Raw genomic sequence first — 27,434 nt, 5'->3', positions numbered from 1 at the left:
TTGGTGTGGGTGTGGGTGTGGGTGTTGGTGTGGGTCTAAGCGTTGTATCTGTGTCTGCTGTTGTTGTTTCTGTTGCTGCTGCTGTTGTTGTTTCTGTTGCTGCTGCTGTTGTTGTTGTTGTGGGAGTTTGCTGAGTTGTGCTGCTGTTCGCTGCTGCTTCCAGGTCATCAAAGATATAATCAAAATTTTCCTCTTGAAAATCCATTTGCGGAAATACGACCAATTGATCCTCGTACAATGGCAACACAGTGGGCGTCATTGTTGTTGTTGTTGCTGCTGTTGTTGTTGTGGTTATTGTTGCTGGCGCTGGCGCTGAGTTCGCGTCCTCGTTCATATCGTTGGGCCAGGCAACCAATTGTAATTCATAGAGAGGCTGACTGGACGGCGAGTGCCGCAGGACTTCGGGTATCTCGTCCTTGGGCTTATTAGTGTTGCCGTTGCGGCAGCCATTGTGCTGCTCCTGCTCTAACGAGCCCATTGTCGCATCGAAAGTCAATTTGCAGTCAATGCTGCTGCTGCTGCTGCTGCTGCTGCTGCTGCTGCTGCTGCTGCTGCTGCTGTCGGGCAACGCGGCCGCCGCTGCCTGGGCATAGCTTACGAATAGCAGCGATAGGATTAGGGACAGCAGCATATATGTCGTTGTCGACATTTCTCTGTAGCTGGAATTGCGTTTGGGACAGAATCGAAGACTTGTGTGCAGTAGCAATAGCGACTGCTGCTGCTGTTCTTGTTCTTGTTCTTGTTGCTGTCGATGTCAAAGGCAGCGCCTTATATTTATACTCCCAAGCTTAAGCGTGGCAGCGACAGCAACAGCGACAGCGACAGCGACGCTGGCAGCAGATTTAATCAAGAGCACATTTTCGCAGATCTGTGAAACGGACAAAACACTTTAAAACCGTTATCATGATGCGCTGCGCCGCGCTGCTCTGCTCTGCTCTGAGCGAAAACAATCGAAGCGGCTTAAGGTGTGCAGCGTGCAAGCGAGATAGCAATATATATAGCGTGTTTGTTGTTTATAGCCAGGCAAAGTGCTTTTTATTATGCATCTGACAATACGTACAGTGCGCATTCGATAATAAGCGACACCAGCAGCTGCCTGGACACACCTTTTGTTTGCGCTTGACGTCGCTGTCGCTGTGCTGCTCGCACTTATTGCACTTGTCGCGCTGCTCTTTCATTATTTTGGTCATTTGAACAACATCATTTATAATAAGATTTTCCAAAGCTCTGCTGCGACAGCAGCTCCCAGCTGCAGCTCAAATAATGACGCCAACGTCGACGTCGACGTTAACGGCCATTAACAAAGAGTTGGCTGCTGCCGCTGCTGCTGCTCACTTTATTTTATTTTCGCCGTTGCTTTTGTTACTCTTATTGCATTTCATTTTGCACTCATTCTTGTATTACAAACTTGTTGTTGTTGTTGTTTTGTGCGCTGCAGTTGGCCATAAAGTATATTTTATGTTGAGTATTTTTAAACTTAACTTTTGTGCCAAATTTCGTTGCTATAAACAAAAACGCGAACGTACAAAAGAAATAAATATGTACATACATATACATACATATGTATGCAAGCTTTAGCTTAATGCATATTAATAATAAATCATGCAATACATAAATAGCTGGCAGCTATTGCTTAACTGTTTTTCTAATACTTCTTGCTATTTATGCATACAAATTGAATTTTCAATCAACAACAACAAATACAATATGCGCCTTTAATGTGCAATTTGTCAAAACTTATTTGATTTATGAGCACTGTGCGAAACGAAGCAACAACAAAGCCCAAAAACTGTCAAACAAGCCAACAACAACAACAACAACAGCAAATAGCAAGAGAGAAGAAGTCCAATCGCAATTGCGTGTTACTCCAACTCCTCTCATTCGGTCAGTCGCCAAAGCAAAAAGCTGCTAATCGTCCGTAGCAGCAAAAACTTTAAAGCACAACAAATTGAAAATTCTCTCACCGCTTACAAAACTCACACAGCGCCCGCTCTCTTCGGCGCTGCTCTTTCTACAAACTCTGCACACACACACACAGCAGCAAACGCTCTTTGTGTGTACGTGTGTGTGTGTGTAGATATTTAAATCTGTTGCCAATTGCTGGTCAAAACACGTGTCCTTGGCTCTCTTGGCTGCTGCTGCTGGCACAAAACAAAAAACTTTTTTTTTTTCCTGATTTTTGGGCACTTTTGTTTTTTTTTTCGCTTCGTGCTTCTCATGCGGCACATGATTTTGGCCTAATCTAATTTGCAGCTAGCTTTGGTAGCTTGGAGACTTTAATCATGTGACTGGCTGGCGATTTGTCGCAGCTGCTGAGGACTCATTGAGCACTTAATTCCATTTGCATATTTTTGAATTTTATTGAAATTCAATTTAGCTCAACTTGACAGCACATAAATTGCCCTTTAATCTACATATGTATATGCAATAAAAAAAATAAAAAACATAAACAAGCAATTGCCTTAAAGTTAGTTGGGCACATCCTCGTTTAATTTGTTTGACACACTTTTGCAAACAGGATTGGTTTTATTAACTGGTTTAAGTGCCGGCATTTTAATGGCCGCAAGAAATTCTTAAGCAAAGCTGCAATTATATAAAAAGTCACGACATTTGGCAGATCCAAAACAGAACTCAAGTCAATACAAACATGAGCAGCTATCTGAGCTTAATTTTGCTTATCAGCCTGGCAGCTGCCAATGCAACTGATAAGGTAACAACAACAACAACAACGAAGCCAGCGCAGCGTGAGCAACGTCAACTGGTAAGTAAGCTAAGGATGCACTGCAGCCAAACTTTGTTAACGAGTCGCTCTACAGGCGCTGCCCGTTTATTTGGACAATACGCAGCTGGAGGTGCAACAGCCGACACCACAGCTGCAACCGATTGCTGTGGTCAGCAGCAATCAGCAATCACCTGGCTTTCTGCCAGGCTTGAATCAAATTTCAAATCTGCCCATTGTGGGCACACTGCTAACCAATCTGCCACTACAGAGTCTGACCAATCTGCTGGGCGTAACAGGCCAAAATGCTGGCCTGCTCAATCTGGGTAGCCTTGGCAACCTGGTGCCACTAGGCGGCGTTGGCGGCCAGCGACCACCAGCAAACAACTGGCAGCAAGCCGGCAGTACTTGCCCATTGGGCCAGAAGCAAACCTGCCGCTGTGAGCCGCTGCTGCCGCTGCCAGTGCGTGAGGCACTGAGCACTGAGCTGCTGAAAATTGTTAAACAAAACATCAGACACAATGATGATGGCTCCAGTGAGCTGCGCCTGGTCATCAGCAATGGGCTGGTCATGTATCATCGCAATGAGCAGGGCGCGGTCAAGCAGAGCGGCTTCTATGCACTGCCCTTCCAGCGTGGACACTTCCTCAACATCCACTACAATCTCGATCAGAGCAACTACACGGTCAAGGCGGACATTGGCAGCTCGGTGCCCAAGACGCAGTTTGACTCCATAGCGGAGCCTTAAGCTTAACTTTAAGCAAAGCCATTTTTTTTTCAATAATAATAATTTATGCACATTATTTTTTCAAAATATACGAGCTTCATCGAAGTTATTGTAAGCTTTATTATGCGAAATTTACAATTTTTGTATTTAAGTTTTAGTTGAGCTTTACGTATTACCATTTTCCAATTCCATTCACTCTACTGTTGACTTCACTATACGCATAAATAAATGTGCATAGAGTAATAAATAATGCAACATTACTAAAAGTCGAAGCCTGACTTCTTGAGTAGTACAACAACAATTCATGTTACTTTGTCGTCTATGTTCAAATTAAACTTTTATTTCATGTTGCATGCTACTTGCTACTTGTGTGCCATGCTTATGGATTCAACGTGGTATGCACAAAATTTGCATGCAGCAATGCATTTGGGGCAACAAGTTGAATGCCGAAAATGCAACAGGAAAAACATTTCCTTCGAAGCCCTCAATTTGTGAACGGCAACGACAAATCGAAATCAAACTGAAAATTGCAATGTTGCTGAAGCTGCCAGTCAAGCGGAAACGCAAAGGCGACGACAACTTTTGGCAAGTTGGGGGCTCTTTAAGTTTATTAAAATTAGTAAATTGTGTAAAATGAAGCTTAATCACCGCTTAGAAATGGTCCGTCTCTTGTTCCTGGGCCTGAAGGTGGTGGTGGTGCTGGTCGTATTTCTGGTGGCTCTTCTAAGCGCATATCATCCTCTGGCGATTCTAGCTGTTGGTCCTGATCAATATCCACCCAGTTATCATCGCTGAGATCCTCAATAGTTTCATCATCATCTCCGCCCACAACACCTGCCATGCTTAGATTTTCTTCAAGTGAGCCCGAATCGGTGTCAGCACCGGCCACAGCGGCTGGTGTATAGCCCACAGCGCCCTCAGCATCGGAGTTCAACACTTCCCTTTGAGTAATTGGATTTTCTGTGGTAACCGAAGTGGAGGGCTCCGTGGCTGTAGCCGTAACGGAGGATGGCCGGCTAAAGTTTTGATCAGCATTCCCCTTGTTGCGCCTACGCAAGGCAATATACTCTTCTAGATCGTTCAAGGTTAGCTTAATAGTTTGTAATTTGCGTTTTTGCATATTTTCGCTAATAATTAGCTTTTTTCCACGCTCATTTACAGTTAAACTGCCATGTTGCCAGTCTGTTGAGTTTAAAAAGCGCGCAATAGTGCTGCCAGATAGCTGAAAACGGAATATATTAACAAATGAATACATTTTAGTACACAACAATTTATATAACTATTAAGGGCAAGCTAATAAGCAAAGTATACTACATTTAACTTAATTGTATTGTATGCTATTTATTAAAATTTACATGCGCAAATACAATCGAATAGTAATCGACCGCCCGCCACGTTTAGTTCAGCTGCTGCTACTGCTCAGAGTAATTTGTTTTCGTATAATTAAGCTGTGTTTGTTTTGAATAACAAACAAGTGGTTGGGGCAAGAATAAACGTTGACGTGTTGCGTCTTTACCAGCTCCCGCTGCCACACCTGGACTTCCCTTAAACGCGAAGCGCTGAGAGCGCTTTGCTGGATTAACCGCCAAGCGTCTATCGGGATTTGTTGTTATTATTGTTATTCTGACTCTCTGTTGACCCTCTGCGGCTGCTGCTGCTGATCTGGCATAGCCCGCGGTCATTACCACATCACACATTAAACGCAAACGCATACGCACTCACATGTGCTGAGACAGAGAGAGAGAGCATCATTGTGACCACTTGCCTCCTGATGAGCAGAAAGGAACCGAACATGAACGGACGCATAATACGCATCAATCGGGTGCCAGCCGCCATAACGGCCATACTGCTGACCATAATGCTGGTATACTTTCTCAACTTTCACACAGACGAGCGGCCCGCCATTTACGGCATGCTGCGCAGCGATGACAAAGTGGATATGCGTAAGCTGCTCATTGCCTCCATACAGGCGGCGCAGCGCGGTGGGCTCGAGGTGCTGGATGTGGCACGAACACGCCAGCTAAAGGAGCGCAGCAAGGGCAAAACACTCGAGGGTGTCAATGATCCCTTCACCGATGCGGACGGTCGCTCGCATTGTGTAATGAAGCAAGGTCTCAAGCGCATATTTCCACGTGTGCATATATTCAGCGAGGAGGACAAGGAGCATTGCGCACACGCGCATAGCTTTGATCTGGATCCCACGGTGCTGCATGAAACTGCCAGTGTGCCAGATTTGGCAGTTACGGCGCAGGATGTAACCATTTGGGTGGATCCACTCGATGCCACCAAAGAGTATACAGGTGAGAGCGTTGCATCCTTATCAATAAGCTTAAGTGCTTAATCCTTAATCCATTATTGTAGAGGAGCTGTACGATTATGTGACCACAATGGTGTGCGTGGCAGTGGCTGGTCGACCCGTCATTGGCGTCATACACAGTCCGTTTAGTGGCGAAACCGCTTGGGCATGGGTGGGCCACAGCCGATCCGAGTATCTGGATGAGCTCTATCGCAAGCCACGTCTGGATGCCGCCGAGCCAATCATTACCGTTTCACGCTCGCACACTGCTGCCGCCAAGGATGTGGCACGCCAAGTGTTTGGCGAGCAGGTCAGCCTGCTGACTGCCGCTGGTGCTGGCTACAAGGTGCTGCAGGTGGTCGCCAGCAATGCAACTGCCTATCTACATACGTCCATCATCAAGAAGTGGGACATTTGTGCTGGCGATGCCATACTACGTGCTCTCAATGGCGCCATGACCACACTCAAAGGTGATCCCATCAACTATGGTCCCAACGAATCGCCGGTCAACAAGGAGGGTCTGATCGCCAGCCTGGATGCACATGGCGAGTACTTGGAGCGTCTCTCCAAATACTCAAACGATCACAAGCTGAGGTAGTGCACGCTCTCCCGCTTGCAAGCTCTGGCAAACGTTCTCAATCTAAACTTAAGCCCCAACAGTCGAAAACAAAAACCTGTTTTTTCTGCCAATTGTTTTTTATTTTAGGGGTCATGAACCCAGCAAAAATCTCTTGTCCAAATAAATGTAAGCAAGCCCAACACTTGCGTAAATCTTAAATGTATTTTGTGATAATCGCATGCTCTGTATATTATTTTTGTTTTTGTGACAATAGTTTGAAAATATACATATACTAAATACAAAAGAATAATTCATTTAGTTCCAAATCAAAAGTGTATTAAATAAATTTCATGTGGTTAATGCTAAGAAACTGCTGATGTGGCCCAAATTAAGCGTATGTATGTATTTTAGTACAGATAAAAAGTTTATCTATTAATTTAGTTTGCATATTTTATTATAAAGATAAAGTTGAATTGTTTTATTGTCTGCCTGGTAATTTTCGCTATTCAAACCTAACAGTCCGAAATTCAAAATAAGCTTTGCTCTGCTAACAGCTGTTAAGTCAGCTGCTTAGCCCCAAAATGCAAGCCTGTATGCGTGTATGTGTGTGCGTGTAAACGCATCTATTTGGCTGTATGTGTTTTGCTTCTATATGTGAGTAGACAGTGTGTGTGTGTTGTTTTTTCTCGGCGGCTTTGGAGCAATGAGCAGCGGCATCAAAGGCTGCAAACGCGTCCATCAAATCGAAGTTGAGCAACTTGCGGACGCGGCAGAGGTGCAGCACAGTCTGCTGCTAATCAAGGGACGTCTGCAGCCGAACTGTGCGAGCGCCAAACAGCTGAAAGCGACGCTCACGCTACGCGAGACAGAGCAGGAGCAACTGACGCAGCTCTCGTCTGGGAGCGAATTCAAGTTGCTCTTTGACTTGGCCGCCGATGAAGATATCGCAGCAGAGCGCTGTCGCTTGCAACTGCGCTGCTGCAGCGGCGAATTGACCCTCTGCTTCAGCTATCAGCCGCGACGCAGCGCGTATCGTGTGCAACCGTTATATATAGTCTGCCAGCAGGAGCAGCAGACTGAGCTGGAGACTGAGCAGCAGCAGCAGCTGGAGCGCTGTGCATTGATCGATCTCAATTTGCGTCTGGTGCAGTGCATCTATGCGCATAAGCTAGCCGCCGCCGGCTACGAGAATCGCACGTTTACACTCAACGGCGGCTGTCAGGTGTTCCAGTCGACGCTCAGCTGCGCCGAGGCACGCGCCAGCGGCGAGGACGAGCTTTGGCAGCGCTTTGCCAGCGATATACTCGCCAGCGACGCCTGGGGACAGCAGCTGCATCTGAAGTTTGTTGCCTTCATTGGCTGCACGCGCTACGACGGCGCCTCAGTTGCGGCCAGCGCGGATTACTCCTACGCCAATATACGAAAGCATTTGCAAGCGCACGCAGCTTTGGGCGGCGGCGGATTAGCGCTCTTCGGCAGCGCCCACTTCTATGCGTGGCCGCAGCGCTTTGCGCAGATTGGCGACTGCATACGGAATACGACGCGCGTGGATGTGGCACGTCTGCCAGACGAGAGCAACTATCGGCGCACCTACGGCGGCGTCTATGCCAGCACGCTGGGCGCCGTCTGTCACGAGCTGGGCCACTGCTTCGATCTGGGCCACACGCTGGACGGTGTCATGGGCCAGGGTTTTGACTTTCTAAATCGCGTGCTTACCGTTGATCAGCCCACAGAGCATTTGCCGCAACGCATTGTGGACATCGCTAGCGCCACAGCGACGGCGACAGTCACAGCCACAGCCACGTCCTCCTCCAGCGCTGTGGCACGACCACGCTTCACCAAGCTAAAGCTGCATAAGCAGGCTGCTTCCAATCAGCTGCTGGACAATTATCACGCCCAGCGTCTGCACGATAGTTTCTACTTTACACACAACTGTGCCGTTATTCTTGCCCAGCATCGCTGGCTGCGACCCAATCTCAGCGAGGAGAAGCTGTTGCCCGCTGTCATAGAGCTGCTGCCGGATAGCACAGAGATTGTGTCGAACGTGCCGCTGCGTCTCGTCGAGCTGCGCTGCAATCTCAACAGCCTGGTGGCTCACTACGAGGAGTTGAAGCGGGAAACACTGCGCTATCAGTTGCCCGCTGCTCTCTGGCATCTGCTAGCCGTGGAGCGCAGCCACTACGCATTTGTGCTTACCACGCAGGGCGACACCAAGCGTCTGGCCTGCGACTCGTCCGCATCTTCCACAAAGTCCAATTAGAACTAACAGGTAGGCAAAGACACTGCTAATTAACATAACATGATTATGTTAGTTGGCTAACATTAGCAGAGATCAAAGAGATCAAATCAGCCAGCAAGCCGAACTAAGATTAAATGTTTGTAGCTGATAAAAGCTTTAAATTTACAAAGTCTCTTGCCACAATATTTCAAGATATTATGCTGTAAATTGATTGCCAAATGAGTCATGCTCAAGCATAAAGAAGCAGTGTATACACTTATGATTAAGCTCAAGACACTCATTGTTTGCTCAACAGCTGTTCGATTATAGCAAAGTCACACACACACACACACACACGCTATGTTAATATTTCGTGAGCAGCGAGCTAAGTTTAGTTTACATAACCGCAGTGCGCTCTCAGCTGGGGGCCTCTCTTGTGCGCTCTCTCTCTCTCTCTCTTTTAAGACGCGATGTGCAGTCTCGGCAAAACAATCTCATCGATCGTTGGCGCTGTCAAACGGTTTAAGTGCTCTGCGCACAGTGGGCCGACGGCTTGCAATACTTTAGTTGAATTTAAAAATTTCACTTTTAAAGCGCAGCTTGCATAAAATATACTTTTGCTCCAATTCATGTCAACTTTACATATATTTGTACCATATTTACTTTTGTGCTGTGTCTTAAACAAAAACCACACACACAAAACTTGTATTTGTTTTATTATGATTTTGTGTATTTGCCTTTTGTCGACGAAGGCAAAAGGCGACGATCGATAATAAACCTGCTTTGATCGAAACTAAAGCAAGCAAACAAACAATAACAAAGCAAAAAAGCACAAGCCTTAGAACATTTTAGTAATAATATTTGGCATAGCCTATGTTATGTCTATTGATAAGATAAATAGTCAGCAAAGTGAGTCAGCAGAGCGTCGAAAAGAGACACAAATGTATTTATTGAGTTTGATTTACGCTAATTGTGTTGCCATTTTTGCTCATTTCAGCTTTAGACTTTAGACGCGCAACAACAGCTCAAGCCAAACAGCGCTGCCAGCAATAGTTACAACAATTATAAGTAATAACAACAACAATAATAATATGGAGGCGCGCATACAATTCAAAACGCTCAAAGGCTTTCCCGCTGCAGCAGAGAAAATTGAAACGCAGGTATTTTTGCATGCAGCGCAAGAAATTGTAACTGTCATTGGTAAGCGTACTACTAATTTGAATTAAACTTGCATCATTTGTACTTGCTCTACTACTATTTGCAGAGAGCTTTGGCAAGCTGTTTGCGCCTGTGATCAGCGATATGAATGGCAATATAAATGTAAGCAGCGTATAAACGTATAAATTAAATAATAATTAGCTTTGCCTTATCATCGCTTTGCTTGCAGAAATTAAACAAAGTTTATGGCACCGATGTGCTAAAATATCAATATTTGGAGGATATGATAACGCTGAATGTCAATGTCGATGATTTTGCCGCTAACGCATTGCTCTGGCTCAAACGTGGCCTCCAGCTGATCTGCACCTTCTTCGAGAACATCTACAACGATGCCAAGAACACAGAAGCGCTCAAGCAGCATCTCCAAGATGCCTACGAGCGCACTCTCAAGCCCTATCATGGATTCATTGTGCAAAGCACTATTAAGGTAAACTATTCCATTTCGTAATCAATTTATTTTCGATACTATCAATACGTTCAATCAATTAAAACGTTCATTCGTCTGTCTGTGTAAATTAGTAAACCGTAAGCATTCAAACTATTTGTCAACTTTATCAGCATTTACGTATTTAATTATTTAATGACTTTTATAAGTTGACGTCAAGGCTCTAAAAACGAAACCAAGAAGAGCTAAAACATTTATTTGGCAGTGTTAGTTTGATTTACTAATTTGAATTTAAAGAACATAAACTAAATACCTAAAATGCACTAAACTTAAGCAACTAATCGATTGAGCTTAACTAAATGACCGCTTTGAGTAGCTGCGATGAACTAAATGATCAATTGGAGTGAACTAATTGTTCGATTTGCCTGAACTAAAGCTAACCGTAACTAAATCCCCAAATGAAATTAACTAAGTCACTAAATTAACAAAAACAAATGGCACATTTGACTTTTTGACTGATCTAAATCAATTATTTTTTCTATTATTTGATAAAAACGAAACCAAGTAGAGTTATAACAGTTTTTTTTCAATGTTAGTTTGATTTTCTAATTCTAATTAATTTAAAGAATATAAACTAAATACCTAAAATGCTCTAAACTTTGGCAACTAATCGATTGAGCTTAACTAAATGACCGCTTTGAGTAGCTAAAATGAACTAAATGATCAATTGGAGTGAACTAATTGTACGATTTGCCTGAACTAAAGCTCACTAAATGCCCAAATGTAACTAACTAAGTCACTAAATGAACAAAAACAAATGGCACATTTGAATTTTTGACTGATCTAAATCAATTATTTGACAGATCTATTAAAATGATTCAAAATATATTGAACTCTTTGCTCCACTTGCAGATCATTTACAGCTGGGTGCCAACACGCAGCCAACTGCTCGGCCAGGGCGACTCGCATGATGAGAACATTGCCGTGCTAACCAAATACTTGCCAACGATGCGCGCACAGCTGGACAGGATCGATGCGTTGCTGAAGACGCACAGCCTGGACGATGCGCGCAAAGTGTGATTTTAAACAATTGGAGATTCTAATTCTTTAGCCTATTAGCATATAAGTAAATGTCTGTCGTATGTTTTTATTTTTTATGTAACGTATGCAATATTGTATACAAAGTAAGCATTTAGCACATAAAACTTTAAATTGTCAAACGTAATGCCGCCTTAAATTTGTGGCAAGCCAGCGAGACGGCAACGCAGCTGCAAGCCTGCCAACAGCAAGGATTTGGTCTTGGCAGAGTCCAGCTGCTGCTGCTGCTGTTGGCTTGAGTTGCAGCAAAGATATTGCACAAGCGCCAGCAGCACCTCGAGCGCCAGCAGCAGCAGCCACAGGTCATTGCAGCGTGCCAAGAGCATGGGATTCGCATAGCCCAGACGCAAATAGACCAAACTGGGCAGCAGCACACAGGGCGTAAGCGTCAACAGCAGCCACATGGTCGATGCGCCAGTTGTGCTCAGATTGATGGCAAAGCAAGCGTAAAGACGCACTGACTCCGCAGCCACAGCCAGCACATAGCAGAGCAGCAGCGCCAGTCCCTGATAGTTCCACAAGCTGTGCGACTAAAATGGAAATGGCATGGAATTGACTAAAGCTGTTGTCCTACCAACAGGTTCAACTTACCGCATGGAGCAGCTGCAGCAAATAGCCAAAGCACCAGATCAGAAACACAACAAGATTTGCCTGCAGCAGCATTTGCAACAGCAAGCTGCCACGCTGTGTTGCCACTAGAATTAGTTAGTGCTTTTAATAATAATAATAATCAAATGTGTTATTTACTTGGTGTCTATTTACTTGGCAAGCCATATTTGTAGTAATTAGCGCTACTAATTTTATCCATTGTGCTGTTTTCTTTTCTGTGTTGTTTAGTTTCCAGTTGCCATGGCAACCAATTTGTTTATGCAAAAAACAACAAACAACAATATACAATTACAAATACTTAAACTTAATCGGGCTTTTTTGCAATACTACAATTTATATAACAATACCATCCATATATGCATATAATTCTTTTTATAATAATCATACAAATAGCCAACAATAAATTTACAACATTTAATAAACATTTGCTCTGTACCAAAACATAAGTAAATTTAAAACTTAAATATTAATATTTGAACTTGCAATTTATAATTATAATTACTGTATGTTTCTTTTCGAAAAAATAAATAACTTATTGACTGAAGCCAGCAGCAAATTTAATTCACTTAATGCAGCTAAATAAAATCTAGAGTCTATTTTATACCATTTTATGTGGCAATAACAATTTAAATGCGCATAAAAATGTGTGATTTAAAATTGTTTTTGTTAAGTTATGAACAAAAAAAGTAAACAAACTAAAATATTTTCTAGCATTGATAAGTTTCAACTCAGCGCTATGACGTCATAGGTGAGAGTTTTATGCTTTGCTATAATTGTGAGCAGCAGCCTAATTAAGCTGCATTAAAATTCGGAAAATTCAACAATAAACAATTGCACAATCGGTTGATTATTTGCCAAAAAAACACTAATTCAAAAATCCAAAATAATTTTATTTTGAACTACTGAATTACCCTTTTATGAGCTTTTATAGAATTAAATCAAAAATACTGCATTATATTTAAACCATTGCATTTATTTTTATTGAATTTAGTTTAGTTTTTAACATATATTTAAAAAGCATAGACATCATAAATATTTACTTTATTGTATGGAATTCGAGCTTTAACTATAATTGTTGTAATTTGAAAACATTTCATGCTTTACACATAATATTACCAATAAAAAAAAGAACAGCATTCTTTACTTATCTTAGCGTAATTGTTTGTTGCTTATTTTTTCTTTTTTTTTCGTATAAAGAACGTGGCTAAGTGGCGGGAGTTCAAAAGTTGGCGTAGGAAACAGTTTGAAAATGTTTATAGAGTATAGACGTGGTGTAAAAATTTGTTTAAGATTGACGAGCTAAGCTCCACATCATCGAGTTGAATTGCTAACTGGCTGGCTGGCTGGCTGTTCATATATATGTTAATAATCTATGATAATAATAATAATAGTCTTTTTCAATCGACATCATCAACATTCAACACTGTGTACACACAAAAAGCAAGCTTAAGCAATTATCTTTTTACTATAACAAACTATTGGCAAAAAGGCAAAAATTGTTTGTATATTAAATAGTAGGCATCAAAATGTTAAAGTAAAGTGTTGACATTCAAAATTCATACAATATAATAACCATATATTTATATATAGTTTGAAGATAATTAATAATTCTTTGTTTTTTTTTTTTTGTTGTTGAAAAGGCCGCATAGAGCACGAAGGCAACAGAGTTACAACATCAAACACTTTGACAAATATATTCATAATTAGCTTAGTATACAAATGGTTTTTAATAAACAAACACTAAATGATTTTAAAATACAGTAGCATACAAAAAATACGCACACTTAGTGTAAAAGAAAACATTAAACATTAATTTAGCAGCTTTAGAAAAAAAAATAATACTCAAATGCATTTTTGATAAATGAAATTAATCAAGCTAAACATTTTGATATACAATTTTGCTTATATTTTTTGAGTGTGCCTATTTTTGTGTGCACTACTGTAGTTATGCATATAGCTTGTTTATAAGCTTGCATTTGTTTAAATATTACATCAAGTTTTTGTTGTTGTTGTTGTTGTTGTTGTTTATCTCTACGTAGTGTCGAGGCAATTTGTTCTAGCTTGGAAACCAAGATTCGCATACGAATTTGTTCGTTTAACAATAATTTCAACTGAAGTTACAACAAACTTTACTTATAATTTCTATATGTATGTGTAAATAGCAAAGGCTTGGAAAGTAAGACGCGCATTTTAGTTTGGAAAGCTTTGCTTGGAAGTTGGCGCTAAATCTCATGTCCGCTCGCTCGCTCGCTCACTCACTTGCTGTCTCGCTCTGTTTCGTTTACATCACAAAGCTCAGCTGCAGTGCATTGCGCAGCTCGTTGAGCACCATGGAACCAATGACCATCTTGTCGCAGTTGACCACCAGCGTAAGCGCCTCATCCGTATGCCACTGCAGTGTGAGCAGCACCAGACTCTTGGAGTTGAGCGTCTGGCCGGCAAAGCAGTGCAGCTGACCGGTGGGCGAGCTAAACGTGTGCGCCACATTGAGGCACTCGAAGACCTTCTGCCGCAGCGTTGCCATGTCCAGCAGCTCGCGCTGTATGCCGCGCAGCTCGCACTGATGCTCGTTCATGCCGCGCAGCTTGGCGCGCTCCTCACGATGACAGCTCTCGCCAATCTGCACCGCTCGCACCAGCTCGCCCACTGGCGGCTTTAGCTGCACACGCGCGCTGCCCGCACTGGACAGCAGCTCAAAGTCAATGGCGTGCGTGGTGTCGTTAAAGTCCACGCCCAAAATCCCGCTGCCCAGTTGCTGCGGCTGCAGCTGCGCAATGGGCGCAAACTCGTTCAGCTGCATGCCCGACGGCAGCGTCTGCTGGCCCATGCGAATGCTGGTCAGCTCCTTGTCGCTGCGATTCTGCAGCTGCAGCTCAATGGAGCACATGGCGGCGGAGTAGAGATGCGGAGCGCGTGTGAAGCGATAGCCCACTTGGAGGCCATGGCCGCTGAGCTTGTTCAGCAGCTCCTTGTGCTTGAACTCGACATAGGAGGGACCCACCAGCTCCAGCCGATTGCGTGCCAGCTGCGGCTGCAGCGCTGTCTGGCTGGGCAGCATGGGTGTGCCTAAAATTCATTTTTAGTAATTTGCTTGGTATTCGCAACTCAAATGCTCACCTGGCGTCAGGAAGCCACCCAGCGAGGGCGTCATTACTGGACCCACAGCTGGTATGTCGTCCAGATCGAGCAGCAAGTCCAGATTGCTTTTGGCTGGCGTGGCAGCTGCTGCTGCTGCTGGCTTGGGCTCCACCACGGCTGTGGCTGCTTGGTCGGACGCTTCATCGTCGTCGTCGTCGTCACTGCTGCCGCTGTAGATGGAAGACTCACCGCTGTCCGAGGTGCCCGATGCAGCAGCCGCATTGTTGTTGTTGTTATTATTGTTATTGTTGTTGCTATTGTCTGTGCTGACCAGCGGATTGGCAGCTGGTGCAGCTGCTTGTTGCTTGCCCGGTTGCACGCTCTCATCGGAGCTGCTGGAGGAGCCGCCAGCAGCATCCGCTTCATCATCACTGTTGCTGCTGCTGCTGCTGGAACCGTCGTCGCTGTCGCTGCTACTGCCGCTGGACTCCGAGTAGGCGGACGACTTGCTCTCCGACTCCGAGAGGAAACTCTTCTCGCGCGCCTGCTGCTGCTTGCCGGCGCCGCCTGCAGCAGCGTCTGTAGCATTTTTGTGCCGACTCGGACTGTCGTCGGGCAGCTTCTCTTGCATGTAGCCGGGTATGTTGCGCACGCTGGTATCGGGCGCCACGCTGGGGAACGCAGGCAGCTCCTTGTAGCCCGTGGCGTGCATATTCAGATAATGCGAGAGCGAGCCCAGCTGATAGACATTGCTGTCCCGGTACTTGCTCTCGGGCAACGGCGCCGGCTTGGCAGTGAGAAACACCTGACGCGCCTGCTGGCTGAGCACGCTGCTGGCGCCACTAGCCGGAAAGATGAACTGGCGCAAGAAGCGTGCGCGATCCCTTACATCATAGTTGGTGTCGTAGCGCGCCAGGGTGAAGACATACTGGCAAAGCAGCGACGTTTGGGTCGGATTGGTGAGATACAGCTTGACGCCCAGATTGAGCACCTGCAGCTTGACCACATCCTGCTCATCCACAAACGATTTGGCCATCTTGCGCAGCACATCGGGCGCTATCAGCGGCACCTTCTCATTGTACTCGCCAATCAGCCAGATGATGGCAGCGCGTGCCGCCGCCACGTTGATGTAATCAATGAGCTTGGCCATCTGTGTGATGATCTCAAAGTGCTCGGCGGCCTTGCTCTGCAGCAGCTTCTTGATAACCACCACGCTCTCAGCCACAACGTGCTCTGCATAGAAAAGAGAGAGACAGCAAATGAGCAAAGATTAAAGCATCGGATGAGCCGGCGCTGACTCACCATCGTGATTGGAGAGCAGATGCACAAGGCCACTGAGACAGGTCTCGGTGACAGCCTTGATGCTTGCTGCACAGCGTCCGATGGCCTGTATGGTGGCAGCCACAAAGGGGCGATCGCTGCTGGATATATAGGTCTGGAATTCGCGCAGTATAAGCGAAATGCTCGAGGCGGAGGCCAGATTGGTGAGTATGTCCAGCTTGAGCAGCTTCAGGTGCGTCGGATCGCTGGTGCGCACAAAGAACGACTTCAGATGCGGCTCAAAGATGGACTTGCGCCTGGACGACATGGAGGCAATGCAGTTGAGCACCACGCTCTGCACTTCCTTGTGACTGCGCAGCAGACGTATCAATGCCTTGGCTATCAGCTGCACCTCATTGCGCGGCGCCACATGGTGATAGAGCTGAGCGACAGCCATCACCACCGACGCATTGCGTGACTGCAGCAGCGGCTTGGTCTGGCGCAGCAGCAGGCGATGATCCAGATCCACATGGTAGCTGATGGCAGCGCTTTCCTTTTGCTTGTCATTGTTGTTCAGATTGTTGTTGGACTTGGAGCGCGGCTGATCGTCATTGCTGCTGGCCTCATCGTCGCTGCTGGCGGGCGATGATTCATCGTAGAAGCGTTCCGGTGGCGCTGACTCGCCATCGGCAGCGTCGCCTTGTGCTTGCTCCAGCAGCTCCGCCTCGTCCGCATTGGGATCGACGAACTGTGTGCGCGCATAGCGTGTTAGCATATTTATAATAATCACCTGGCCCCATTCGTCCACATCCACCAGCAGATTGCATAGCTTGCGATAGTTTTTGTGTATCAAATCCACGCGCTCCGGGCACACCTGCAAGTCAAGGCAAGCGTTGTTAAACCGCTGCTAACTTTAGCTTTAGTACTCACCTCATCGAAGGCCATGACGGCCGAGCCCACAACCAATGTGGTGCGATCTGAGAGCAGCTTCTCAATCACCATTACCAAATCGTCCTTTTGCTCTGCATCCAGCGAGTACAGCTTGGGTATGGCATGCGCCGCTGTCTTGCGCACATATGGACTCAAATCGGCGGCACTATCCCGTATGGCAAGCATTACAATGGGCACAATCATATTGACGCGTATGGAGGAGAGCACGCGCAGTGCGGAGGCGCGTATCAACTGATTGGGATCCTTGAGTGCACGCTGGAATGTGGAAATGGAGAGCAGCGCCAGATCCTGCTGCTCCTCGGCATAGCGCACTAAATACACATACACAAGCTTTTTCACTTCAATGTTCTTGGACACGACATTTTTGACAACAGCTGGAAATAGATCACTGGCATCGCGTCCGCGTGCTATCATGGCGATAATCCGCTTCATGGCCTCCAGCTTGAGGCCGTCTTTGTTGCTATCCAGCATTTGCTTGAGATCATCGTGCTTGCAGTAGTTTTGAAAGAATGCCGCCACGCTGGCTGGATCAGCTCCAAACTCTACGTCGAGACCCATCTGGGGTCGGTCGCCGTAAGCGGCCACTGAAAACGGATTGCTGGCCGTGTTCTGTTGCATATTGTGCTGTGCTGTGCTTCTGCTTGTTATTCTGCCGTGTGTGGGTGGACGCCGAGAAGTATAACGGTGAAATCGTTGTTGTCGTTGTCTGAAACCTGCTGGTAAGTAAAAAAAAAACACTCCACTTGGCCACGCACCAATGATTTGTCTACATTAATTGGCACAACACACACACACACTGGGGCGTAAAGAAAATAAGCACTGTAATTCGCCAGAACAGACAATGTTAATTAGAGGCTTGACGATACATCGATGTTTAGCGATGTATCGATGTTCGAAAAAAAATACCCAACATCGGTATTAACATCGATGTAAGCAAAACATGCAAGCAAGCATATATTTGAATATTTACAGTTTTAGAATCACTGGTTCGGGACTGGTTCACCAACAGTAAATGCACTAAACAAACTCGCATCAAAATTATGCATATATAAATGCTAATATCTTTTATGCTTATTAAACAATAGCAAAATATATATTTAATTGAGCACAAGCTTAGACACATACATTTATGATTACTTTAATTTTATTTTGTAGAATTTCACTAGTGCACGTTTAACAACACTGCTTATCGTTATCGATGCATCTACCCACATTTTGATTGTTGTTGTGAAATTGGAGCAATACAGACCAAAATAAAACGTTCGGTCGCCGAAGAGTCCATTTTCAATATGTTAAACCTATATATTTAGATTTCTTTTCGTTTTTTTTTGTTTGTAAAAAACTGCTAAAAAAGCAACTATCTTTTTGTTTAGTGGCCCATCTGTCATGGCTCAGCATGTCAGTGTGGGTGGCAATGGCTCGCGTCTATCCTTAGGTCTGCTGCACTTTATATTGCTGGTCTGTTCCGGCTGGGCCTTGAAACACTACAGCAATGGCAGGCTTGGCCTGGCCGCCTATGGACTGTACTTTGCGCACAGCATCATCTGCACACTACGCCACACGCATCCGCATCCGGGGCAGCTGCAACGACGCCTCTGCGCTATATCAGGCCGCTATGCACCCGTGCTCTTTGTAACGCTAATTGTGGGTCAATTGCAGCGCTTAGCTGGTAAGGATATGCAATTGGGCGCTGATCTTAGCTGGCGTGTTGTAGTCTTGGCCTTATATGGTTCACTGCTGGGCTTTGCGTGCATCAAGAGTTGCCTGCGTGAAAAGAGCAAGTTGGCCTCTCTCTTGACAAGGCTGGAACGCTGTAATCTCACACTCTGCGTGCTATGGAATGTTTACTGCCTGTGGCACATCGCCATCATTGAGGAGTACTGGTGGAGCTTGGGTCTGGCCATGCTGGTGCTGCTGAATCACTTTGTGCTATGGCGCCTGACGATGAGCTTTAACATCTCCGCATCAGAGATAGATACAGTGGGCATGTGTTTCTCGGTTATCTTTGCCATTAATGCCACACAGGAGCTGCTGGAACAGACTAGACTATAATCTATGTAAGCTAACACACATATTTACCCAATTTAAACTTAAAGACTTCCATTGTTGTTGACATTAATAAAACTTGTTTGTTTTTTATAAAGTCTACAAAATTTTGTTTTCTTTTTGTTTTTTTTTTTTGTGTTTGTTTTAATTTTCAAGTACATAAAATAATCGCATAAAAAGAATATATTTTAAGTTCAAACTAAATTTAAGTAAATCAATGACGACACAAAAATTATGTTTAAAATAATGCAGAGAAAGCAACTCAACTTTTTGACTTAAAAAACTAAGAAATGCGCGAATGTATGGGAAAGGACTTAGAGTGGAGGGGGGCCTGGGGGTATTGATGTACCATCAGGCATGTGTATTGTCATCCTCCACAAAGTCCTTGGCCTGCTCGCGGGTCACACAGTCAATGTGACTGACCTTGTTGCGAAAACGTACACCGTAAAATTTGTGCGCATTCTCCAGCAACTCCGGCCGGAATGTCGTCGTAATAAACTGTGCCGTATCGCTTAACTCGTGGATCATATCCGCCACCGCCTTTCGATGCATGGCATCCAAAGCCTAAAATAATGCAAGTCGATTAGTTAAATTTATGGAATTTCTAAGACAAATGGGATTAGGCTCACCTGATCGATTTCATCAAATAGATAGAACGGCGCCGGATCGCATTTTTGTATAGAAAAAATAAGGGCTAATGCTACCAGAGATTTCTGGCCACCTGAGAGTTGATTCATTTCACGCATTTCGGCATCAATGCCCGTAAAGGAGACACGTATGCCAATGCCAGTGAATGCATCCGAATTTGCAACCTCCTTTTCCATCTCCTCACCTTCATTGTCCTTCGTCTTCAATATAAGAAAGCCCGCACCTTGTGGCACCAGCTTTTTGAACACCTTGGTAAAGTTCTGTGCCACCTGCCTGAAGGTAAACTGAATGGCCTCGACTTTCTGCATCTCCAGCGAAAGGATGAGCATATGAATCTTTTTATTGCCAATATCCAGCTCCTCTTTGCGCCTGTAGAGCTTCTCTTTTTGCTCCGAGAAACTTAAGAACTGATCGAGCGCCTTTTTATTAACATGATTGTATTTCTTGAGGTGTTGATTGGCTTTCTCCAGCTCCTTGAAAATGTTCTTCAATGAGATTCGACCATATGAGGCATCCACTTGCGGCAAGGCACCCAGACTGGCAATCTTTTCGGTGCACTCGTCAATCTTCTGATTCAGCATATTCTCTTTGGTCGTCCACTTCTCCAGCTGTTTGCTGTCCTTGTTAATATTCTCCTCGGCCTCCTTTTCCTTGCGCACATGCGTCTCCAGCTCGAGCTGCAGTTGCTTCTGCAGCTGCACTGCCTCATTGACACGCTTCTCGATCTCCTCCAGATCCGCATTGACTTTCTTAATCCGCTTCTCTGTGGCGCTCAGCTCGGTTGTGCAATTGTTAAGCTTGCGCTTGCGATCCTCCACCGAAATCTCCTGCAGCGCCTGTATAAGCTCATCACGTCTCCTAAACAAATTGTTAATAAGCAAATTGTCCAGCTTATTCTTGCGCACTTCCAGCTGCATGCGCTGCGTAAATGCCTCCTTGTTCTCCTGGTTCAGGCGACGGATATCATCATTCAATTGATCAATCTCACGCTGATCCTGTGAGGATAACGTGGACATAAGCTCCTGCTTGAGCTCCGCCTCCAAGCTAGCCTTGGTACTGTTCATGGCCTCCAGCGAGGCTTTGCATTGCGCCAGCGATCGCTCCTTGGGCGCACGATACTTTTCAATGCGCACCAGCTCCTCCTTCATCAGCCTAATCTCGCCCTGCACCTTCTCGAACACATCCTTCGACTTGCCCTGCTTTGTTTCTGTCTTTTGCATCTCGGATACAATTGAGTTAATATTATTCTCCGTGGACTTAAGTTCGTTGCGCAGTTTGTTCAGCTTCTTCTCAAACTCCGTTATCTGTGACGTATACTCTGTCCGCTTCTTTTGCATCTCGAGGCGAGAGCGTGAGGTATTGAAGTAGCCGCCCGTGAGTGATCCCTTTGAGGAGACCTGATCACCGTCCAGTGTCACACAGTCGAGGCCCGTGCTCTTGGCCAGCTCGGTGGCGCGCTCCAGATTACGACAGATCAGCGTTTTGCCAAAGATATAGCGCAGCGCCTTGTCATGCTGCTCATCATACTTAAGCTTTGATATCATGGGTATGGAGTCCGGATCATCTGGATAGTCGTGTATTTTCACCTGCAGACGATTCAGTGGCATAAAGGTGACCTCACCCGGCAGCTTCAGCTTATTCATTTCCTTGAGTATTTGTGTGCCTTCGAATTCCGAAGCTACAATATGGTGAAAGAGACGATTTGCGGCTGTCACTTCCACGGCCGTATAAATGGTCTTGTCGCAGCTAAAGTTTTCTATAACGGGGCCATAATAGGCCCGCGCTATGGTTGCGGAGTTGCCGCCGCGCTCCACAAAACTGTCGAGCACTTTGCGCACGGAATCGCAGCCATTGAGTATAGGCTTGCCCGCCATGCTGCGCAACGCTTGATCCGCACGTGAAAGCTCCTCCTTTTGTGTTTGCAGCTGTTGCGTCATTTGTGTCTCCTTGCGCCAGAGCTCGTTGCGCATGGACTGATGCTGGTCTTTCGTCTTTTTCAGCTCATAGTACTTTTTGTTATGCTCATCGATTTGCAGACGCAGCTGTTCCAGCTCTGAGCTGTGCTCTTCGATCTTGGTGCCCAAATCCTTTTCCGAATTAGCATCCTTTTTCAAATCCTCCACCAGTTTGGCATGATGATTTATCTTATCCTTGGTCTGCTTGCTTATGGACTTGAGCTCATTGTGTATCCACTTGTCGCGATCTTCACGTGAGGAGAACTGTGATCCACGTCCCTGCTTTGCATACAACTCCTTGCGTTTTTGCTCCTTCAATTGCAATTCACGCGAGCAGTCCTCCTCCTTGCGTTTCATTGCCTCATATTTGGGCTTTACATCATCTAGTTCCTTTTCACGATCTGCTATGGTCTCCTTCAAGTTCTTCAGCTCTTGATCAGCGCGCTCCTTAGACTTGTTGTCGCCTTGCACTTCATCATTCAAATCTATTATAGTTAGATCCAGTTTCGTTTTCTCCCGCAGCAGCTGCTGTTGCTCGGTCATCAGCACGCTGCGCTCCTCCTTGGTGCTGGTCACCTTTTTCTTGGCTTCCTTGAGGTTCTTTTGTACTTCCTTGATCTTTTCCTGCGCCTTTTGAATCTCAATGTTGTAGTTCTTCTTCTTGTCTGATGAGCTTTTACGTTGAATTTGCAGCTCTTCTAGCGCTCGTCGGGTGTCCTTTAGCTCCGTTTCATAGCGTATATATTCCAGCGTGCGTCGCGTCTTGTCCCACTTCTGATACTCCTTTAGCTCTTCCTTTTCCTCCTCAAGCGTCTGCAGCCTGTCCTCTATGGTTTTGAGATATTCACTTATTTTCTCCACCTTGCCATCAGTTTCACGCAGCAAATTTAAAGACTCCTCTTTGCGTTCATCATAGACTCGCGTGCCCGCCACCTCACGTAGCAGCTTCAGCCTGTAGGAGTCTGCCGCAGTGGCCATTTGATTAATCTTGCCTTGCTTTACAATATAATACGGATTGGAGCTACTGAACCCAGCGGATTCGAGTAGATTGACAACCTCATTGCGCGGCACAACTTTCTTGTTCAAAAAATACTGATCCTTCTTTGCTCCAATCACGCGTCTCAAGTAAATTTCCTCTTTATCGATCTGAAAAGAATGTGATTATAATCAATATAAATATATTGATACATCTACTTACGGTATGTATAATTACAATCAATAATCTTTTTTAAACATCTACTTACGGGCACACGATTATCCGAATTGTCAAATATTATCTCAACATATGCCGATATAACGCGCGCTCCTGTGCCTTCATGCAGAAGGGTCTGGCGCTGCTCAGTGCGCAGATGCGTAAATTCATCGCTCAGCACAAACTGTATAGCTATAAAAAACATATTTGAATAAATAAGCTTTATAAACTTTTAAACAATTTTCGCAGTTACCGTAGAAGAAATTACTTTTGCCAGAGCCATTGCGCCCAACAACAACGTTGTGACGCTTGTCAAATGGTTCCACCACCGTCTGGTCCTTATAACTCTTGAAGCCCTGTATTATAATCTGTAAAATATTTTTTTTATTATTTAAGTAAACAAATATGGATATGCATTGGACACATACCTGTTTTATGTGCATTTTATTTAGCACTAAACAGTATAATATTTATTTAAAACTATAAATTTTGCGAATATTACGCTGCGTGAACCAAAAAGACAACAACAAACATGGACCGAGTTAGCTTCTAGAGCCTGGACGATACATCGATGCATCGACGATATATCGATGGATCAGAGAATTTTCAATCATCGATGTTGTATTTTCAACAATCGATGGTTACTTATTCCGATGTTTTCCAAGCTCTATCTTGCATTCCCTTACCAGCACTGAGCTAACTCTGCGCATGATACAATAAGACAAGGTAGCGGACTGCACTCTTAGGTTACTTAGCTTCTTCTTCCTTTTTGCTGCCTTCTCGCTCTTGCTCTTTTCGTTTTGTATACGATGTGAGCGAGAGCGAATGTAGCTAAGTACCCAAACACTCAGCCCGCTACCTTGTATTATTGTATCATGACTCTGCGCATTTCTCGAATATATCTGATTAACATAGCTCTTAACATATACAAAATGTTATTGTTAAGTCTGGCGTTTGGAATTGAATATTCAGATAACTTTTTGAATTCATAAATAAATGCTTCTTATATATATTTTAGTATCGTACAAATAACAATAGTTTAGGGCTATTTTTGCGGCGGCTGTAGTTCATTAGCCAGCTGATCTAGAGTTAAAGATGTGGCTATATCGACGCCGCTCTCCACATGCTCTAGCGTTGTTCGCACAGCCCGGATTGTCTTGCAATTCTCAGCCACATCCGACTCATGCTTGGTAAGCTGGGTGCGTGGCCTATGCTTGTTTCCCAGCTGAGCCTTAAATTCATTTAAAGTAGGCCCATCTATTTCCGCATATAGTTTGTCGTTGGCTATTTTGGCGCTCACTGCTGTCAGTTTGTGGAGCATATCTTCTAATAGTTTACCGTCCTGTGGGCTTTGGGCTTCCAGTACCGTACACAGGTTCACCTGCTTCATCAAGTTGGCCAGACGCTCATACTCCCGTAAATAATCAAATTTGATGTCACTGTTGACGCGCGCATGTTCATTTACTTGGCGCTTGATGTTCTTGGTTAGATCCATATACCGTTTAAGCGATTCAATGTAAAGCAAATATTGTATGTCCTCAACAGGGCTGCATAATTCCGGTGAAGCATCCATTTATGTGCAATTCTATAAAATTAAATTACGTTTTATAAGCAATGAGATGGGAGGCTTAAACTGTAATTGAATTTTTTTTAAGTCGATTTTAATCGAGTCGTCTTATAGTTGCTAAAAATCGATTGATCTGTGGTGAATTGATTGCTTTAGTTCCGAGATTTATAATTTTAAGCTTTATGTTTTTCACTTTCTAAATTTGTATGTATTTTTTTTAACATATTAAAAAACCTATTTAACGAATCTCAATTATATAATGGTATATATTGGTTTAACTGCTTGAATTCGGGAAAAATCGCTGTTACCCAGCTCTGTTAAACTACTATTAGCGCCGATTGAAAGTTGAACGATAAGCTATCGGCATGCGAGTTGCCAGACGTTGGACAAGCACGTGTTGCCGGCTGATTGAATAAATAAAACGCGCAACATATTTAACAAATAATATTTGGCAATAAGATGGCGCGTGGCAAGAAACAGAATCCCTTTGCAGCTAGAAAGCGCCAAAAACGTGAGAACGTAAGTTCAGCGTATTATTTTGCTTGAGTCATTTAATTAACATTAAATTTACAGGGTGGAAACGAGCGCCCTGATCGGCGTGCCGAACCGTACCAGGAGATACAGCGCGACAATGAGTTCTTTATAAAATACTATCACTTGCAAAATATTTGCGCCAACGAGCAGGAGTGGGAACAGTTCCTTGCCAGCATACGCAACAATCTGCCAACGACTTTCCGTGTGACAGGATTTAAAGATGAAGCTAAAGCGCTGCTGAAGATCATTGAAACACAGCTGTTTACGGAATATGTGCGCGCAGTAGCTGAGCTGAACGAGGTGCCAGCGGAGCAGGTGGAACGTCCACTCTGTCTGCCTTGGTATCCCAATGGGATGGGCTATCAGCTGCACTTAACGCGTAAGGACATACGACGCTCGGAGCCATTGTTTCGTCTGCACAACTTTCTCATAGTGGAGACCACAGCAGGTAGTATAAGTCGGCAGGAGGCCGTCTCCATGATACCACCACTGGTGCTGGATGTCCAGCCAACGGACAAAGTGCTGGATATGTGCGCAGCGCCTGGCTCCAAGACAGCACAGCTTATAGAGGCGTTGCATGCGTCTCCGGAGCAGCACAAAATACCGCCTGGCTATGTGATGGCCAATGATGTGGATAACAACCGCTGCTATATGCTGGTGCATCAGGCCAAGCGCCTCAACTCGCCCTGCCTGCTGGTGACCAATCACGACAGCAGCTTCTTTCCCAATATGCTGCAGACCGATGCTGCCACCGGTAACAAGTCCATACTTAAGTTTGACAAAATACTGTGTGATGTACCCTGCTCGGGTGATGGCACTTTGCGCAAGAATCCTGACATTTGGATGAAGTGGAATCTAGCGCAAGCGTACAATCTGCATGGCGTGCAATATCGCATAGTACGGCGTGGAGCCGAAATGTTGGCCGTAGGCGGTCGCTTGGTATACTCCACCTGCTCATTGAATCCGATTGAGAACGAGGCAGTGCTGCAGCGCATCATTAAGGACTCGGAAGGCGCCCTGGAGCTGGTGGATGCAGGGCATCTAGTGCCAGGACTGAAGTACAAGCCAGGCATGACTACATGGAAGCTGGCCACCAAAGAGGTGGACACCATATTCAGCAACTTTGACGAGGTACCCGAGAGCTTGCACACAATCATACGTCCGGCCATGTTCCCACTGCCTGCAGCAGATATGGCTACGATTGGCATGGAGAAATGTATTCGAGTGTTGCCACATTTGCAGGACAGCGGTGGATTCTTTGTGGCCGTCATTGAGAAGCGACGTGCGCTCAACTTTGAGAAGAACGATCTGCAGGATTTGCTGCAGCAACAGGAGCAGCCCGAGCCCGAGCCACAGCTGGACGAGCAGGGTAAGCCTGTTGAGGAGCCAAAGTCGGCGCCTTGGGGACCGCAGCGCAAGCGACGACGCCTGCACGGCTACAAGGAAGACCCCTATGTATTCTTCGAGCAGGACGACGCCGACTATGAGAGCATCAAGCAGTTCTATCAAATGGACGATGCGCTCAACAAGCGCTGCCTGCTCACACGCTGCCAAACGGAGCGTAAAAAGAACATTTACTTTTGCTCCGAGCCCATACGCGATCTGGTGATCAACAATGAAAAGCGCATCAAGATTATCAACACGGGCGTCAAGACTTTTGTGCGCTGCGAGAATCGTCACACCGAACATCCATATCGACTGGCCCAGGAGGGTCTACAGACATCGAATGCCTTCATTGGCAGCAGCCGTCGCATTGAGGTCGAGCGCGACGATCTTGTCCTGCTGCTCAACTGCACCGATCCCACCAAGCCGCCGTCCACGCATGACATGCAGCCAGAGACGCAGCAGCGCTGCAAGGAGCTGGGTAAGCATAATCTTCAAGCATTTTAGAGCTAAGTTAATTACAATTCTATCAATTGGTTATACCAGGAGTGGGCAGCTGTGTTCTTAAGTATGTGGACTCGGCGTTTACGCTATATATTGTCGGCTGGCGCGGCACCTCCAGTCTTCGCGCCTACGTAGATCGGGATGAGACCATTCATATTCTACGCCTGCTTGGCGCCGACCTCAGCAAATTCGAAGTCAACAAATATGAAAAGGCCAAGGAGGCAGCCGCTGCAGCAGCGGCAGCGTTAGCAGCAGCAGCTGGCGAGGATGCTGATGCGGCTGCGGATGCTGTTGAGGTGGCCGTGGAGGCAACCGAGCAAATGGAAAGCTAGATGCGCATTCCGATTCATCCAATATTTAGCATTTAGTAAACTAATTCGAAAGAATGCGTTGACTACACACTTATTAAATCATTAATAAAACACAGTTTATAAAATATATAACCAACAATATAAATTGTATAATTCTAATTGATACAAATGGGTTT

At 45.2% G+C, this 27,434-nt stretch overlaps 11 protein-coding genes across 11 annotated transcripts; 6 read left to right on the top strand and 5 right to left on the bottom strand.

Annotated features, from left to right (window-relative positions):
• Window position 1: 1 nt before the first annotated feature.
• Window positions 2-478, bottom strand: LOC108605115 (the record flags this gene model as incomplete). Its single annotated transcript, XM_033294352.1, has 2 exons — window positions 130-478; window positions 2-51 (listed from the first exon to the last, which is right to left on the bottom strand). Coding segments are annotated over exons 1-2 (399 nt in total), but the record flags the coding sequence as incomplete, so codon positions are not given.
• Window positions 479-2,647: 2,169 nt separating this feature from the next.
• LOC108605114 lies at window positions 2,648-3,467 on the top strand. The gene is made up of 2 exons (XM_017994677.1): window positions 2,648-2,761; window positions 2,817-3,467. The coding sequence occupies exons 1-2, from the start codon at window positions 2,648-2,650 to the stop codon at window positions 3,465-3,467; spliced, it is 765 nt and encodes a 254-aa protein (XP_017850166.1).
• A 1,403-nt stretch (window positions 3,468-4,870) lies between these two features.
• LOC108606435 (putative inositol monophosphatase 3) lies at window positions 4,871-6,498 on the top strand. The gene is made up of 2 exons (XM_017996547.1): window positions 4,871-5,746; window positions 5,808-6,498. The coding sequence occupies exons 1-2, from the start codon at window positions 5,218-5,220 to the stop codon at window positions 6,338-6,340; spliced, it is 1,062 nt and encodes a 353-aa protein (XP_017852036.1). The 5' UTR covers window positions 4,871-5,217; the 3' UTR covers window positions 6,341-6,498.
• Window positions 6,499-6,738: 240 nt separating this feature from the next.
• Window positions 6,739-9,602, top strand: LOC108606434. Its single transcript, XM_017996546.1, has 2 exons — window positions 6,739-8,570; window positions 9,517-9,602. The coding sequence occupies exon 1, from the start codon at window positions 7,005-7,007 to the stop codon at window positions 8,559-8,561; it is 1,557 nt and encodes a 518-aa protein (XP_017852035.1). The 5' UTR covers window positions 6,739-7,004; the 3' UTR covers window positions 8,562-8,570; window positions 9,517-9,602.
• LOC108606437 (pleckstrin homology domain-containing family A member 8) lies at window positions 9,595-11,983 on the top strand. Its single transcript, XM_017996549.1, has 4 exons — window positions 9,595-9,719; window positions 9,784-9,839; window positions 9,907-10,164; window positions 11,035-11,983. Exons 1-4 carry the CDS (start codon window positions 9,611-9,613, stop codon window positions 11,200-11,202), a joined length of 591 nt encoding a protein of 196 aa, XP_017852038.1. The 5' UTR covers window positions 9,595-9,610; the 3' UTR covers window positions 11,203-11,983.
• On the bottom strand, window positions 11,342-12,036 carry LOC108606438. The gene is made up of 3 exons (XM_017996550.1): window positions 11,983-12,036; window positions 11,812-11,915; window positions 11,342-11,750 (listed from the first exon to the last, which is right to left on the bottom strand). The coding sequence occupies exons 1-3, from the start codon at window positions 12,026-12,028 to the stop codon at window positions 11,355-11,357; spliced, it is 546 nt and encodes a 181-aa protein (XP_017852039.1). The 5' UTR covers window positions 12,029-12,036; the 3' UTR covers window positions 11,342-11,354.
• Window positions 12,037-13,685: 1,649 nt separating this feature from the next.
• Window positions 13,686-17,959, bottom strand: LOC108606433 (AP-3 complex subunit beta-2). Its single transcript, XM_017996544.1, has 4 exons — window positions 17,098-17,959; window positions 16,210-17,041; window positions 14,947-16,140; window positions 13,686-14,895 (listed from the first exon to the last, which is right to left on the bottom strand). The coding sequence occupies exons 1-4, from the start codon at window positions 17,734-17,736 to the stop codon at window positions 14,111-14,113; spliced, it is 3,450 nt and encodes a 1,149-aa protein (XP_017852033.1). The 5' UTR covers window positions 17,737-17,959; the 3' UTR covers window positions 13,686-14,110.
• Window positions 17,960-18,300: 341 nt separating this feature from the next.
• On the top strand, window positions 18,301-19,227 carry LOC108606436. Its single transcript, XM_017996548.2, has one exon. It carries the CDS (start codon window positions 18,505-18,507, stop codon window positions 19,168-19,170), a length of 666 nt encoding a protein of 221 aa, XP_017852037.1. The 5' UTR covers window positions 18,301-18,504; the 3' UTR covers window positions 19,171-19,227.
• Window positions 19,228-19,388: 161 nt separating this feature from the next.
• LOC108607092 (structural maintenance of chromosomes protein 3) lies at window positions 19,389-23,444 on the bottom strand. The gene is made up of 5 exons (XM_017997717.1): window positions 23,388-23,444; window positions 23,213-23,327; window positions 23,012-23,151; window positions 19,794-22,913; window positions 19,389-19,728 (listed from the first exon to the last, which is right to left on the bottom strand). Exons 1-5 carry the CDS (start codon window positions 23,400-23,402, stop codon window positions 19,516-19,518), a joined length of 3,603 nt encoding a protein of 1,200 aa, XP_017853206.1. The 5' UTR covers window positions 23,403-23,444; the 3' UTR covers window positions 19,389-19,515.
• A 522-nt stretch (window positions 23,445-23,966) lies between these two features.
• LOC108606133 (augmin complex subunit dgt4) lies at window positions 23,967-24,640 on the bottom strand. Its single transcript, XM_017995986.1, has one exon. The coding sequence runs from the start codon at window positions 24,530-24,532 to the stop codon at window positions 24,005-24,007; it is 528 nt and encodes a 175-aa protein (XP_017851475.1). The 5' UTR covers window positions 24,533-24,640; the 3' UTR covers window positions 23,967-24,004.
• Window positions 24,641-24,876: 236 nt separating this feature from the next.
• LOC108605601 (tRNA (cytosine(34)-C(5))-methyltransferase) lies at window positions 24,877-27,386 on the top strand. Its single transcript, XM_017995378.1, has 3 exons — window positions 24,877-25,045; window positions 25,100-26,924; window positions 26,990-27,386. Exons 1-3 carry the CDS (start codon window positions 24,986-24,988, stop codon window positions 27,277-27,279), a joined length of 2,175 nt encoding a protein of 724 aa, XP_017850867.1. The 5' UTR covers window positions 24,877-24,985; the 3' UTR covers window positions 27,280-27,386.
• The last annotated feature ends 48 nt before the right edge of the window (window positions 27,387-27,434 follow it).

The sequence above is a fragment of the Drosophila busckii genome, chromosome X, assembly GCF_011750605.1.
Source record: "Drosophila busckii strain San Diego stock center, stock number 13000-0081.31 chromosome X, ASM1175060v1, whole genome shotgun sequence".
Taxonomy (NCBI): Eukaryota; Metazoa; Arthropoda; class Insecta; order Diptera; family Drosophilidae; genus Drosophila; species Drosophila busckii.
The sequence above is the reverse complement of the archived record's forward strand: the minus strand, read 5'-3'. Positions and strand labels throughout refer to the sequence as shown.

Excerpts from the sequence above, each read along its gene's own strand:
- LOC108605114 (XM_017994677.1), top strand. The coding sequence starts at position 2,648 with ATGAGCAGCTATCTGAGCTTAATTTTGCTTATCAGCCTGGCAGCTGCC. Across the intron at positions 2,762-2,816 it reads AGCGTGAGCAACGTCAACTG|GCGCTGCCCGTTTATTTGGA; the intron begins GTAAGTAAGCTA and ends GTCGCTCTACAG.
- LOC108606435 (XM_017996547.1), top strand. The coding sequence starts at position 5,218 with ATGAGCAGAAAGGAACCGAACATGAACGGACGCATAATACGCATCAAT. Across the intron at positions 5,747-5,807 it reads TGCCACCAAAGAGTATACAG|AGGAGCTGTACGATTATGTG; the intron begins GTGAGAGCGTTG and ends CCATTATTGTAG.
- LOC108606434 (XM_017996546.1), top strand. The coding sequence starts at position 7,005 with ATGAGCAGCGGCATCAAAGGCTGCAAACGCGTCCATCAAATCGAAGTT.
- LOC108606437 (XM_017996549.1), top strand. The coding sequence starts at position 9,611 with ATGGAGGCGCGCATACAATTCAAAACGCTCAAAGGCTTTCCCGCTGCA. Across the intron at positions 9,720-9,783 it reads AGAAATTGTAACTGTCATTG|AGAGCTTTGGCAAGCTGTTT; the intron begins GTAAGCGTACTA and ends TACTATTTGCAG. Across the intron at positions 10,165-11,034 it reads TTGTGCAAAGCACTATTAAG|ATCATTTACAGCTGGGTGCC; the intron begins GTAAACTATTCC and ends CTCCACTTGCAG.
- LOC108606438 (XM_017996550.1), bottom strand. The coding sequence starts at position 12,028 with ATGGATAAAATTAGTAGCGCTAATTACTACAAATATGGCTTGCCAA. Across the intron at positions 11,916-11,982 it reads CTACAAATATGGCTTGCCAA|TGGCAACACAGCGTGGCAGC; the intron begins GTAAATAGACAC and ends AACTAATTCTAG. Across the intron at positions 11,751-11,811 it reads TGCTGCAGCTGCTCCATGCG|TCGCACAGCTTGTGGAACTA; the intron begins GTAAGTTGAACC and ends TTTCCATTTTAG.
- LOC108606433 (XM_017996544.1), bottom strand. The coding sequence starts at position 17,736 with ATGCAACAGAACACGGCCAGCAATCCGTTTTCAGTGGCCGCTTACGGC. Across the intron at positions 17,042-17,097 it reads CCGTCATGGCCTTCGATGAG|GTGTGCCCGGAGCGCGTGGA; the intron begins GTGAGTACTAAA and ends CTTGACTTGCAG. Across the intron at positions 14,896-14,946 it reads GGGTGGCTTCCTGACGCCAG|GCACACCCATGCTGCCCAGC; the intron begins GTGAGCATTTGA and ends AATGAATTTTAG.
- LOC108606436 (XM_017996548.2), top strand. The coding sequence starts at position 18,505 with ATGGCTCAGCATGTCAGTGTGGGTGGCAATGGCTCGCGTCTATCCTTA.
- LOC108607092 (XM_017997717.1), bottom strand. Across the intron at positions 22,914-23,011 it reads ATTCGGATAATCGTGTGCCC|ATCGATAAAGAGGAAATTTA; the intron begins GTAAGTAGATGT and ends CATTCTTTTCAG. Across the intron at positions 19,729-19,793 it reads TATTTGATGAAATCGATCAG|GCTTTGGATGCCATGCATCG; the intron begins GTGAGCCTAATC and ends GCATTATTTTAG.
- LOC108606133 (XM_017995986.1), bottom strand. The coding sequence starts at position 24,532 with ATGGATGCTTCACCGGAATTATGCAGCCCTGTTGAGGACATACAATAT.
- LOC108605601 (XM_017995378.1), top strand. The coding sequence starts at position 24,986 with ATGGCGCGTGGCAAGAAACAGAATCCCTTTGCAGCTAGAAAGCGCCAA. Across the intron at positions 25,046-25,099 it reads AGCGCCAAAAACGTGAGAAC|GGTGGAAACGAGCGCCCTGA; the intron begins GTAAGTTCAGCG and ends TTAAATTTACAG. Across the intron at positions 26,925-26,989 it reads GCAGCGCTGCAAGGAGCTGG|GAGTGGGCAGCTGTGTTCTT; the intron begins GTAAGCATAATC and ends TGGTTATACCAG.